General features: G+C 46.5%; 1 protein-coding gene across 2 annotated transcripts in view; it reads right to left on the reverse strand.

Moving 5' to 3' along the window:
• Window positions 1–13025, reverse strand: part of GNAL (G protein subunit alpha L) — a 129553-nt gene that overhangs the window by 3807 nt on the left and 112721 nt on the right. For both annotated transcript variants that reach the window (XM_036880719.2, XM_036880720.2), the window contains exons 6-11: window positions 9209–9263; window positions 7781–7854; window positions 7191–7249; window positions 6717–6837; window positions 5587–5717; window positions 3419–3486 (exon numbers count right to left, since the gene is read on the reverse strand). In XM_036880719.2, the coding sequence (XP_036736614.1) occupies window positions 3419–3486; window positions 5587–5717; window positions 6717–6837; window positions 7191–7249; window positions 7781–7854; window positions 9209–9263 (508 nt within the window). The remainder of the gene's footprint in view (window positions 1–3418; window positions 3487–5586; window positions 5718–6716; window positions 6838–7190; window positions 7250–7780; window positions 7855–9208; window positions 9264–13025) is intronic.

Raw genomic sequence — 13025 nt, forward strand, 5'->3', positions numbered from 1 at the left:
CAACACTTTAATCAAAAACAAGAGGATTGGGGTTGTGTTTGTTTGACATATGAACAGTTAGCTATAGTGAGTGCTGAAGTACTGAACGTGCTGCTGGAAGCCCAAAGAACCTCAAGCTTGCCTCCTGCCCATGGAACCAGAGTTCATCTGAGAGAGGGCACACATTTAAAGACAGCCACTGAAAATGGAATTCAGGAGAATTTTTCAGAAGTGAAAGTCTAGACTAGGGCCTTCCAATGGAACTTTCTGCAGTAATGAAAATGTTCTCCATCTGCCATGCTAATACAGTAGGCACTATTACTAACTGATGGAACAGACTGCATTTTTAAATTGTATTTAATTTTAATGAATTTAAATGTAAATACCCACACATGGCTAGTGGTTCTGTATGGATAATGCCTGTTACCCAGGCACACTGCCCATACTCTCCCCTGCCATGAAGAACTTCAGTCTTTCCAGGGGTGCCCCCTGGTTAGCAGTGGAAGGGTCATGGGTGTTCTGAGAAAAAAGTGCTCTCTGGCCAAACTAGGAAACACTGAATTCAGTGTCATCAGTCATGATTCATGAGGACATCTTGGAGCAACATGCTCATCTGCATCAGTGGGGCAGTGTCAAGAGAGGCTGTCATGGGCTACATTGTGTCCTACATTTCCTATGTGGGACTCCTAACCCCTAGCATCTCACAGTGTGACTCCCCTTGGAGACAGGGTTTTTAAAGAGGTAATTAAGTGAGGTCATTGGAAGGGTCCTAATCCAGTAAGATAGGTGTCCTCATAAAATATTAGGACACACTATGGAAAGCCATGTGCAGATACAATGTGAAGGCACAGTGACAAGGTGGACATCCACATGGTAAGGAGAAAGGCTTCAGGAGAAACCAATCTTACTGACACCTTGATCTCCAACTTCGAGCCTCCAGAATGATGAGAAATAAATGTCTGTTGCCGAAGCCACCCAGTCTGCAGGACTGTTGCAGCAGCCCCAGCTAACTAATGCTGAGCTCTTTTCATAAGTGCCTGCTGGACTCCCTGCATGCCCTCCTCATCCCACCACACCCACCCCTTCTTTTTCTGCAAAGTATCTTGGGAAACAGCAACTGGAGAAATGCTGGGACCCTGCAAGGGTATAATATGTTCATCAGGGTATGAAACTCCTAGGAGGAGAGACATTTTTAGCAATAGTTGAGTTTGTTTTGAGCAATTAAAAGCAATATTTTTTTAAACTTACAGATACTGAAACATGTAGGTTTAGGTTACATGTTTTTTAGTCCTAAAGCACCAGGTGAAGTGTGTGGCCCACACAGAGTAAGTGTGTAGTGAATGAATGAAAAATAGGCTTGCTTCTGTAATCATCTGACTAGTTTGTCTCTGCCTGGAACAGCAAAGATGTATGGAATGGAGTCATTACAAAGGTCGCTGAAGTTTGCAAACTTCAGTTTAAGTACACTGACTTTCATTAAAATTGTAGAAGCTTGTCAAGGAAAGCTAGGCAGTTCCAGACTGCCTGGCTGGGTCACCCGGCTGTTGTCAACTTTCTGAGGCCCTCTCTTAGGAGATAATGTTCAAGATGGAAGAAACCTGAGGGAGCTCATAAAGTACTAGGAAGATAGCCTGGAAAACATACAGGCTTCTAACTGATACCATGGGTATCAAAGTTCAGGGTGCCAACTCAAGCTCACTGCCTTCTGCTTTAAGGGTTTGGTGACACAGGCCCTGGAGGAGACTTTGGCCCAGGTCTGCACATGGGCTTGCAGGTGGTTTCCAGTTTGAGGGACAGGCTTGGTTGAGGTAACTGGCAGGACATGTAGGCTACCACTGGCCCTCCCTCCTCCTGGCTCTCTCCAGTGTAAGTTCCTCCTGTTTTGGGGATGGTCCATACTCCCCTCCCCATCACCCATGTCCTGGTAGCAGCCTCATCTTCGTGTGACGCCATTCCAGGAGGACACTCGCTCAGCATGTGGCCTTTCTCAGGGGGCTTCTCCTCACTGCACCTTCCTCTCTCCATTCACAACCTTCACTCTGCACCTGCCCTTCGGGTCTGCATTACCAAAGTTACTGTTTCACCTGAGCAAGGTGTGCTCTCGTCCAGATTAAATACTGATAAATAACTATTTCTGTAACCTGTCCTGGTGGCTTTCTAAGTCTGTAGTTTGGGGGTTCAACTCAAAACTGAGATGGATCATTGGCCCAAATTCTTCAATAAAGAATGTAAGTCGATGATCCCTATGCCTTTATTTCCCCAATTCACAAACTGTATACAAGCAATATTTTGTCCACTGATAACAAATAAAAGGTCTGAATGGTGGTGGCATGCCTATTTATTCTGACGAGTATGTAGCTGTTTCTGATCTTTAAATGCCCAATATGCACTTAGTTAATTTTTAGTTCTCTTTAGGATGGTATTTTATGGAATACTTTTTATGTTTTTTTATATTGCACGGTCTTGCAAGATACTGTGCCTTATTGATGAAATTCAAAGTGTGCATTAGAGGTCTGACAACAGAACCCTGCCTCATTTATTTACACAGCGTTTCCCACATTTATTCATTACAGAGCTACCCTTAACTTCCTGGGGAACACTGAGGTGTCTTACCCTTGTTACTTTCCAACTGAATACGGGATACAAGAGGTGACCGGCAGGGGGCGTGGTGGCGAGGGGGTCCACAACCGTCCTGAGGAGCCCGGCTGAGGACCTCACCCCCATACCACGCACCATCTCTGCTGCAGGCAGGCTAAGATTCCCCGTTCTCCAGAAGCACACAGTGCCCCTTGCTATTGGGTGCTACTGGGAACATGCCCTTGGGTGTGTCTTGGCATCTAGTTTCTAACAAAAACCTGTAGCCAGCTACATACTATAGGTTATTCAAAAGAAAAAAAAATTATCAAGTTGAAGCAAATGTGGCAAAATTTTACTAATCGGTCAGTTTGGGTGAAGAGTATATGGGAGTTAGCTGTACAATCCTTTGTTGTACAATACTTTTTGTGTAAGTTTGGAATCATCTTAAAATGAAAAGTAGAAAGAAAAGCAAATGTCTGAAACTGAGCAGGCCCATTTTCACGTTAGCCTTCACCTTGGGTGTTGGATGGGCATGAGGGTTGCTCCACTGTGGGTGCACATGGCTGAAGGATGCTTTCCTTTTTGGAAAATACAAGTGAACTCAGTCCAGTGGGGTTCTGTGCCATCCACTGGGCACCCTGTTCTTGCCTGGAAAATGTGTGACTTCAGGTGAGGAGTCTAACCTCTCTGACTCTCTGATCTCAGTGCACTCGGCTGTGGTGGGAAGTTACAATACCTTTTCTCATCTCCTAATTCGGGGAAGAGATTAAATGAGGTCATGAACGGGTGAATAATTTTCAAATTGAAAACAATGATATAACTCAAAGGTGGTAGGAAAACAAAGGTTAATAAAATTGCTTACCAAAAACAGATCCCGGATAAAGAACTTAGCTCTGGTAACTTTGGGATCTTCTCCTGCATCTGGTGTTGCTGAAGAAATTACAAATGGAATTTTACTTGATTAATGTCAAATGAGGATATAACTCTATGGAAAATACAAAGGAATTACAAGGTGGACAGCTGTACACTCATAGCATTAGAAGGCATGTGTGGCTAGGCAAAAAGCCAAAATGTAACTTTCATTTCTCTCTTCTCCCATATCATTTTAATAGTCTAACTCTGATAAAACTTTTTTGTTTTTGGTTGGGGGGATAACTTCCACCTAAATAAAACACCCATCAGCCCTGCAGCTGCCTCCCCTCAGAGCTCCTTGAGGAGCGAGGCAGCCACGGCCTTCAGGGAGCTGGGCCCAGGCTCGCGGCAGTGGTTGCAGCCGTGGCTGTGTTCTCGTCCCTTAGCCCCACTCTTAGGAAGTGCCCCTCTCCCCCGTTCCTACCACCGACGCAGCATTTGGAGCCTCTGCCTGAAATCAGCTGCAGCCACCACTCTGACTCTAGGCCCTCCTAGAGAGTTTTTCCCGTGCCGATTCTAAATTCATAGGATTGTTCAATATTTCCTGTGACCCTGTGAAATTTATTTCCCTAAAATTTGGGCTTCTCGTCTGCATGCTGTCATCCTTCCCTTCTCTGTTGCAACTGCTACAATTATACCATTACTCCCATGGAGCAGGTGGTGGGGGCGCTCTGCAGGTGCTGAATCAGCCCTCACCTGGAGACCTGCCAGGCTTGGCCCAGGCAGGTGCCCTTGCAGGCCCGGGCAGGGGGAGGGGAGCAGCAGGGGGAGAGCACAGGTCAGAGTGTGTCAGGGGAACACAGTGTTGCTGCGGGTTCGGTGGGTGGCACACAGCTTTGAATACTTCCTGGCCTGGCCTCAGCTTGTGTGAGAATGAGGCAGTGTTGTGCTTATGAGGGATCATAAGCAGGGTTGTGATTGTGATTCAGAAAGGTGACTTTGGCAGAAGTTCAGAGAATGTTCTGGAAAGTTGTGTGACCAGAATTGGGGAGCCTGGGCTGGAAGCTGCTCTGATCATCTCCCCAGCTGAGAAGAGGGGAATGAGGGCCAGGACCAAGACTGAAGAGGGAAAGCGGGAGGAGCATGTGGGAGCTGGCCTTTTGGAGGTAAGCCCCACAGAACTGGAGTGCTGACTGGACAGAGGTGAGGAGATGCAGGACTGGTCACTGGGAAAAGGTAAAGAAGACTCAGCTTGCTGGGAGACCCATAATCCCGCTTGCCCTGTCATTTCCCTCGGCCTCAGAAAGTGCACCACGGGCAGGCTGAGGTTAGTGCAAAGATGATGGTGGATTTTCTCAACATCTTAGCCAAAGTTTCTAGGGAAGTCCCATTTATTCTGCTTTACCTAGTTTGGAGTCAAATTTTAAGCAGTGGTACAGAAACCCCTCTTATGAGACTCTGGTGGCCCAGCATGTATGAAAATCTGAGTAGCAGCCCTGGAAAGGGGGCTGCTGGCGCCTCTGGGTTTCCCAGCAGACCTGCCTGGCTTTAGCTGAAAGACCTACATCCCAGGGAACCCCCCTACTCCGTCGGCGCCCCTAACACACACTGATGGCAGCCACCCTAATGGAAATCACCAGTGTCCCAGGCAGAGTCCTTGCTGGAGACAAGAGATATAAACATGGTGGCTGAAAGTGGGCTTGGAAACGAAGTGGTCAAAGCTGCCTTGCCCTTGAAGGCACCACCTGAGTGACCTTGAACAAGGATCTTACCTCTTGCAGTCTCACGTTCCCCAGGAAAACATGAGAATAACAGAAACTCCCAGTGGGGTTACCGTGAAGGTCCACATGAAGGGCCGACACAGGGTCCAGTTCACAAAAGACCCAACTGGGGCACCAAAAGCAGAGCTTATCCCAGCAAATGACAGTCACACCCAAAACTCCCTGTCTCCTACTGCACAATGTGAATGCAAAACCAAACTCTGAAATATTTGCAAATGGAATCATAAATAGGATGTTTTAAATGCTCTAGTAATTTAGGGTGGGGCAGTAGGTGAGAGGGTTGATTTCAATTAATTGAATTTCCTAGATCCATCATGACTGTTTGAATTAATAGTACAGGGCTATTGAAAGAACAATTCTTTGCCTTAATTGGGAGAAACTTGTTCTGAAATCTTACCATCTTCGGGAACAGTATAATTCGCATACTCTGGGAAATAGTCTTCAATTTTTGATTTCCCTGCCAAGACTTTTTCTGCCAGCATATCCTGTTTATTTAAGAACAGGATGATAGAAATAGTCCGTAACCACCTGAAAAGCAGAAATAAACATACAAAATAATTTACATCCACTAGTACATGAAAGTGAAATTATTTGGTGAAATGGCCATCTTTCTGAAAATGTGCAGGATTTAGAATTATTTGATATGTCAATATTTTGGCCCCCTACTCAATCTGCAAGGAAGACAGTTTTATCATGATAAACAAACAAATATAAACAAAATTGATTTAGCAGTTTAGCACTTCCTAATTCATCTTCACTGGGGATATACATTTACTGGTACCAAAGCTTAGATTTACTTATGTAATGAAAACACCTGAATTTTTGTAGTGTGGCTTATTGATAAAAGGGTCAGTGAACTGGAAGAAGTTAACAGCAACAACAAAATACACGACTCATCAGCATGACACAGGACATGATCTGCAGCTGGTTTGGCACGTCTTGCCTTGCCTTGACTGCCTCTGAACAGGTCTGAGGAGCTCCAGGTGTGCGGCAGGATGTTAATCAGATCTATGTCTAGGGCACTGCCTGGACGTGGTTCAAGGGAGGGGCTCCAGTGCAGGGAAGGGGAAGGATGGAAAGGTTCTCTTCTCTCTCATTTAATAGATGCTAAGAACTGGCTCAAGACGAGTGTCACCAGTCACTACTGCCCCTTTGCCACAGTAGCAGTTTCAAACATGATTATGCAGTGCTCTTGAACTGTCAGGATCTTAGAGATCATCTAGTGGATGTTTCAAACTGGTACTTGCTAAATGTTATAAACAAAACCAATTTTGAACCCTAGATATAATCTTAGTCTTTCAAAACAGAGATTTCATTTTTTTTTACAAAGCACTATTGGAGCTCCCCATTTTAAGTATGTTTATACAAGAGAGGGACTAAAAAAATATACTTTTTATGGTTTTGGATTTGTCAGTAAAGGAAGAATGAATATATCTGGAGAATAAAAATTAAACTGAGCTGAGGGGTAGTTTTAACAAAAGACAATTTGCAATCCAGTGGTGAGACTGAACTTATTATTTTTATAACCTGTTGTTCCAAATGCTTTCAAAGAGGTCCAGGGACTCTCTCAGCCTGTTGGTGTTGTTATCTTCCCGGATCACCATGTTGTAGCTACTGCAGGCCGCGACATAAATGATAGCAGTGACGTCTTAGTGGGAGCAGAGAGAAAAAGGGAAGCATCTTAATGAGACAGTCATTGTGGGGTTATGGAGAGTACACATCCAACTGGTACTCATTTCCATGGACGTTTTCATTCTAGGATGGTAAGAATGACTTAAATTGGCACTGTGTGCATGACTGGTTGTTTCAGTAATCTGCCTGAACAGAAGTCTACCCATTTTAGCAAAAGTCAAATGTAAATTTGGGATGCTTAAATTCCTTATTTATGAGACTCAGATTTAAGGAATTGTATAGATGACCTAAGTCAAAGCTATTTGAACATAGTAGCAGGAGTGGGCGTGGGAATTCATCCCCGTTTCCTGGAGAGAGCATAGAAATCACCGTTAAAGCACTGGATCCATTTTCTTCTCTCATCTCTCTGGCCACCGACATCAAACATACTGTGGAAAGACAACAGGGTGACAGTTATTCGGAGGGCAAGGAGGCGAGGGTGCCCTTCTGTGCTCCCTGGTGACCAAGGCCGACTGCTTGGCACCCCAGGTTCTGCACTGTCTGGCCCAGCCTGGGTGTCTACCTGTTATTCTTTGGTTTCACAGCCCTTGCCCTGTGGTCTGGGCTGGCCTGGCCCTTCTTGGCCTGCACCACATGGCCCTCTGCCTGAGCGGGTTCTCTAGCTGCGGTTTCTCTGCACCCACCCAAATGCCCCCCTCCTTCCCACCTTCTCAGGTGTCTCTGGCTCTCAGGTTTCTCCCTTCCCTAAACTTACCGCATTGTATAGCCCACACAGACTGTATTTACTTGGCTGAAAAGATAGTGATGCTTATTTGGTATTATGCTCTTTGGAGCTCCCTGGCCCAAGGGCAGGCGGCCAGGCTCCCTGACCCCATGCCAGCATTAGGGCCCAGTGGCCAGCAAGGAGGGCTTCCTGCCCACACCTCTGTTGCAGGCTGTGCTATCAACAACACACTTACTGAAAGTTTACTTTGTCCACTTGGAATCGAGTCTCAAAAATCCCTGATGTCAGAACTCTGCATCTGAGAAGGTCCTGAGTGCAAGAAGAGAGAAGCAGACCAAGTGACATCGCTGTTCTTCAAAATGAGAGCCCTGGATATAACCATTATAGTCAAGTTTTTCTCCCATTGTATGAGAAACAATAATCATTAACAGTTTAGACAGATGTTCTCTGTCTCACCCCCACCCCACCCCAAGAAAGTCACATCTAATGTATTGCTTTGGTTTTAGAGACCGGATAGGTGCACTATAATTTTCTTCAGGAACTTTTTCTTTTATCACTTAAGAGTATATCCCACTGACTGTCAAGCATCTGACAGCCACATCACATGCTCAGTGCTCTGGGAACAGACCTGCTCCAGGTTCAGAATATGGGCAAAACCAAGGTAAACATGGCTCTGCATTCACAAGCCACCGAGTTTCTGGACTGGATGCTAGTTGATTTTAGATTTACTGCCTCTTCTCTGCATATTTTTATTCTCTCTAAGATAAAAGATGATGTGGTCCCAAGGGGATTAGAAAGCCATAGTTTTACAAAGCTGTATCACTTATACATTTGTCAGATGCTAGGGACATTCTGATGTTAAAATGAAGCAGCCACTCTGCAATGATTCTGGAAGATGGGAGGCCCTGATTGACTCAAGACTATGAAGGCTTGATCGCTCTGTCAGACAATTTTGAGCTCTTGGGAGTCAACCTCAGAGAAAGATGGGTTTCAGGGCAAAGACAGGAGCTCAGGCTTCCAGGGGAGGCAGAGAAGTGAGAGCCTTCAGAGGGGCCCATGGCCAAAGCCCCTGCATCTCAAGGGATATGGACTTTGCAGGAGCATTGGAGAGGCAGTTTGCATGGAACCCCCTAACTTTTTTGGTGTTCACCAGCTCTAGAGATGTCTGGGTGGCTCCTAAGCTGAGCAACTCAGGTTCTCCACGTCTGTACAGACACTGGAGGGTCAAAGGTTCGGGGGCCATGGAAGGTCTCTCTCTGCTCCTTATAAGCCTGCTGTGGGGTACCTTTCTCAGTCACACCAGGACTGTGTGACCCAGACCAGGGCAAAGCAGAAAGGGCAGAGTTTATGAAGCTGGGGAAGTAAAGGCTTCTTTTTCTGCTGACAGCTCCAAGAGGAATGGGAATTGCATATTCCTACTCCACAAATGAAATTACTTCAATACTGGCAATTTAGTAATCTAGTAAGCTTTAAACAGGTACATCAGGGTGTGAATTACAGGGCGTGGTAAACACACCATATGCAGAGATAGCACAATTTGCACGCAGTAGTTACTTTGAGGACTTTTCCCTTAACCTACTTTTAAATGATCACTCAGTAACACTGGCAATTCCTCTACCTCACACGTTTCTGATGGCTTCGCTCAGGCTCAGACCTCACATACCTGGTCTGTGGGTGTGTAGTCCACCAAGCTGACGCTGTCAATTCTTTCCAGAAAGCTGCAAGGAAAGCCAGCACATGCTCAGAAGCACTCTCTGATGACTTTTCCTCTGGGCCATGGGGCTAGGTCATGGGATACTCACACAAGCACAGGCCAACAGGGGCACTTAGAGAGCTGAGGTGGTTCCCACCTTCTTTCTTGAATGTGTCTGCCTGGATGGCACAGCATCCCTGACTGAGGGGCTAAGTCAGGGATGCCTCCTTTTCTTTTTTTTTTTTTTCTTTTTCCAAATTCTGGTTTCCTTCTTCCCTCTTGTGCACCACTGTGGGGTTGGGGGTGAGGAAGGGGCATGGGCCTCCCTCCAAGACTGAGCTGGTAGAGGAAAGCCATGCTGCAACATGAGAGGGGGGAGGTGAGAGATGTGCTCTTAGTGTAATAATGCCTAATGAGATGCTAGTGACATGTGAGTGTGCGTGGTGGCAGGTTTACTCTGTGGGGGTAATAAGCCCAGTCCCAGCAGTCCACTGTGTTAGGCCAACCATGCGAGAAGTGAGGGGTAGGAAAGGAGATCAGAGTATCTGCGGGCAGAAGCAGCCAGGGGTCCTGTAGGCACCTCTCTGCTGAAATGCCTCTCTCACCTCCCCTCTAAACTGGCACCCTGTCCATCTCCATGCCAGACTCGCTTTATTTTCTACATAGCACTTACATTTTTACATTTGTTTATCTGTTTATTATAGTCTATTCCTCCAAAATGTGAGACCCAGAGGGCAGGTCTTTGTCTTGTTGGCCCAGGTATCCCCAGCACCTAGCACAGGCCTGGCCCTGCATATTTGACTGATGAATGCACGTCTGCTGCTTCCTCTTCCCTCGGCTGGAAGAGCTAAGTGAGCAGGTACCTAGAGGCCCAGCCTGCAACAGACACTGGAGATTTTTAAGACACAGGAAGACAGGACTGGTTAGCTGTGAGCAAGGGACCACTTGTGGAGAGAGGGGCAGCAGCAGCTTCAGCAGGGGAGAGCATGAGAGTAGCTGGCGGCCCTGAGGGCCCATGGGGTCCTGGCTGTGGGTGTCCCGTGCCCAGGGTGAGGCTCCCTCTGGGAGGAGGGAATGTGACTGACTGAGACGGGAGGGATGCAGCCCAGCCTCCCTGCCTGTCCATCCCTGGATCATCTGGTTCCCATCACTGGGTATCTGCAGTAAAGCCATGCTCAGGCCTTTCTCCAAGCCCCAGTGCTTGCTGGCATTTTGCATCATGCAGTGGACGTGTCACCACCCCATCTCCACATGCTCCTCCCAGTAGCCTACACAGCAGGCTTTCAGTGCTGGCAAAAGTGAGGTCAAAGACACAAGACCACTCAGATCCCTTGGCCATTCTAACTCGTTTCTACAACAGAGCTAAGCCCTCAGTGGTCCCAAATGGTGGCCTGGCACTGGGGTGACATTTTGGTGGCCCTCCATCCATGCACCTTTGATTTGGCACAAGGCCCAGCTGCTTCAGAACCTTAGAGCTGCAACAAGAGGCCTCATGGCAGGTGAGCCACAGGTGGAATGTAGGAGGGGCAGGAGTGGCTCAGCTGGTGTCAGGGATGTTCTTTTAGAGACAGGAAGTGATGAGGAGTGCCTCAGGAATGAGGTCATTGCAGCTGGAAGATAAGGCCAGATCCACCCACAGGGAAAATGGTTGTGGCGGGTGGTGTCTGGGCCTGCACTGCCTGCCATCTGCCCTGGGTGTGGTCAAAGAAAGTCACCTATTCCTGGAGAAGGACTGCAGTGCTATGGCCAGGTGGCAGGCTACTGGGAAGCCAAAGGGACCCAGATTGGCCGCGGCCTCTCTGGAGCAGGCACAGCACACCCAGCTAGGTGAATTGGCCTGGGTGCGGAGCTGGTACCCTAGGAGGAGGAGTTTGGACAGAGTATGTACAACCTCAAGTGGCACAGGAGGCGACGACCCAGGAGTAGAGAAAGTGTGGAGACACAGGAGGCCCCAGGGAGGGGAGGGCCCTGTCTGGGCCCAGGCCTGGTTTGAGAAGCACAGTGCGGTTTGGCTCAGTACTTGCTGGCCTTGAATTGGGTGGAGTGGGGAGCACCTCGGAACACACACTGAGGTCCTGGCTGTCTAGCAGGAAAGGAGCAATGAAGAAAGATGAAGTAAGAGAGGTTTCTGCTCCTGGAAACAGTGCTCTGGCGGGCCTCGGCAGGGGGGATGAGCTGCTTCCCTGCCCACCTTGGGGGTGACAATAATTTGATTCAGAAATTTTGTCCTCTCGGCAGGAGTGGTATGATACTGAGCATGTGATACAGAAACCATTCGCCCCTGGCGAACAGAGCTGGAAGGAACTGAATATTAAATGAAATATGAAGCCTTGGCTATAGTTAGAGTTTAGGAAGCAACCAATTTCAAAGAGGATGCAGATAGGGTGAAGGTGGGTGGGTGAATTTATTCAGATGGTAATTAAGTAGTATAAGTAGAAACAATGAAATGCGGTTAAAAAAACACATCAAAAGTTCTTGACAGATGTGGTTAAAGACAGCTTTCCAAAGGAAGCTGTGGGAGTACCTCTGAACATTATTCAAAGTGGTTTTGAGGTGCAGATAACAGAGGCACAGATGCCATCCCTAATCTCCAGGATGGAGATCCAAAGTTCCCCTGGCTCTGATGCTTACTGATTTTAGTGAGACCTGAGAGGCATCCAGGAACATTTCCAGGAGTATCTTCTGGATTGTTACTGATGAATGGTATTTTGAGTTCACAGATTTCAAGCATGTGCAATGAAAATAAAATGTGAAAACTCCCCCCCGGAATGTGAATATGTCCCCCAGTTCTTTGAAAAAATCTAAGGAATAAAGGAATTAAATAAAAATCCATAAATTTCTGCCAGCTATTTGCCTTAATCTTTGGTTCAGTCAGCGTAGCTTCCAGCAGTGTTGTAGAAGTCTTTCAACATGGTGGTTCTAGGATTAATGCATATACAGATGAGGTCTATTTATTTCTCATCTGTTGTCTTCTCCCTGGCTAAAACAACTTGCAAGTCACAGAGTTCTTAAGGGCACAGAGTTGATGGTGAAGAGCAGAAGAGGAGCATGAGATCATGAGAAGGTGAAAACTGTTAAATGCCTTTAGATAGCTGTATCTGAGGAAAAAAACAACTAAATTTAATTAAAATGTATTTAAAATTATTTCCTTAGTGAAAAATGTAGCAAGTTGGAACTGTCAAAGCAAGTAAAAACTCTTCACAGTGTATTATAGCAATTTACTTCATGATGCTTATAAAATACTGTGGAGAAAAATGTTACCTATACAGAGAAAAAGAACCCGACAGCTCTAGTGTGCAGCAGAGTTAAGATCCATGCTACTTAAAAGGTCCTCAGACCAGTAACAGTGGCAGCATCTGCAGATGTGGGGGATTGGGTTTGCCCCTGAACCACGGTCCCCAGGTGCATCCGTGGCCCATGTGAATATCAAAGTTGGAGAAGCACAGTGCCTTTTCCTCTTTATTTTATTATTATTATTTTTTGTATCATTAATATACACTTTCATGAACATTGTGGTTACTAGATTCCTCCCATTATCAAGTCCCCACCACATACCCCATTACAGCCACTGTCTATCAGCGTAGTAAGATGCTATAGAATCACTACTTGTCCTCTCTGCGTTATACTGCCTTCCTCATGTCCCTCACCCTACATAATGTGTGCTAATCATAATGCCCCTTTTTCGTCTTATCCCTCCCTTCCCAGTCCCTTTCCCTTTGGTAACCGTTAGTCCATTCTTGGGTTCTGTGAGTCTGCTGCTGTTTTGTTCCTTCAGTTTTTTTCTTTC

This window comes from Manis pentadactyla, chromosome 6 (assembly GCF_030020395.1).
Source record: "Manis pentadactyla isolate mManPen7 chromosome 6, mManPen7.hap1, whole genome shotgun sequence".
Classification (NCBI taxonomy): domain Eukaryota; kingdom Metazoa; phylum Chordata; class Mammalia; order Pholidota; family Manidae; genus Manis; species Manis pentadactyla.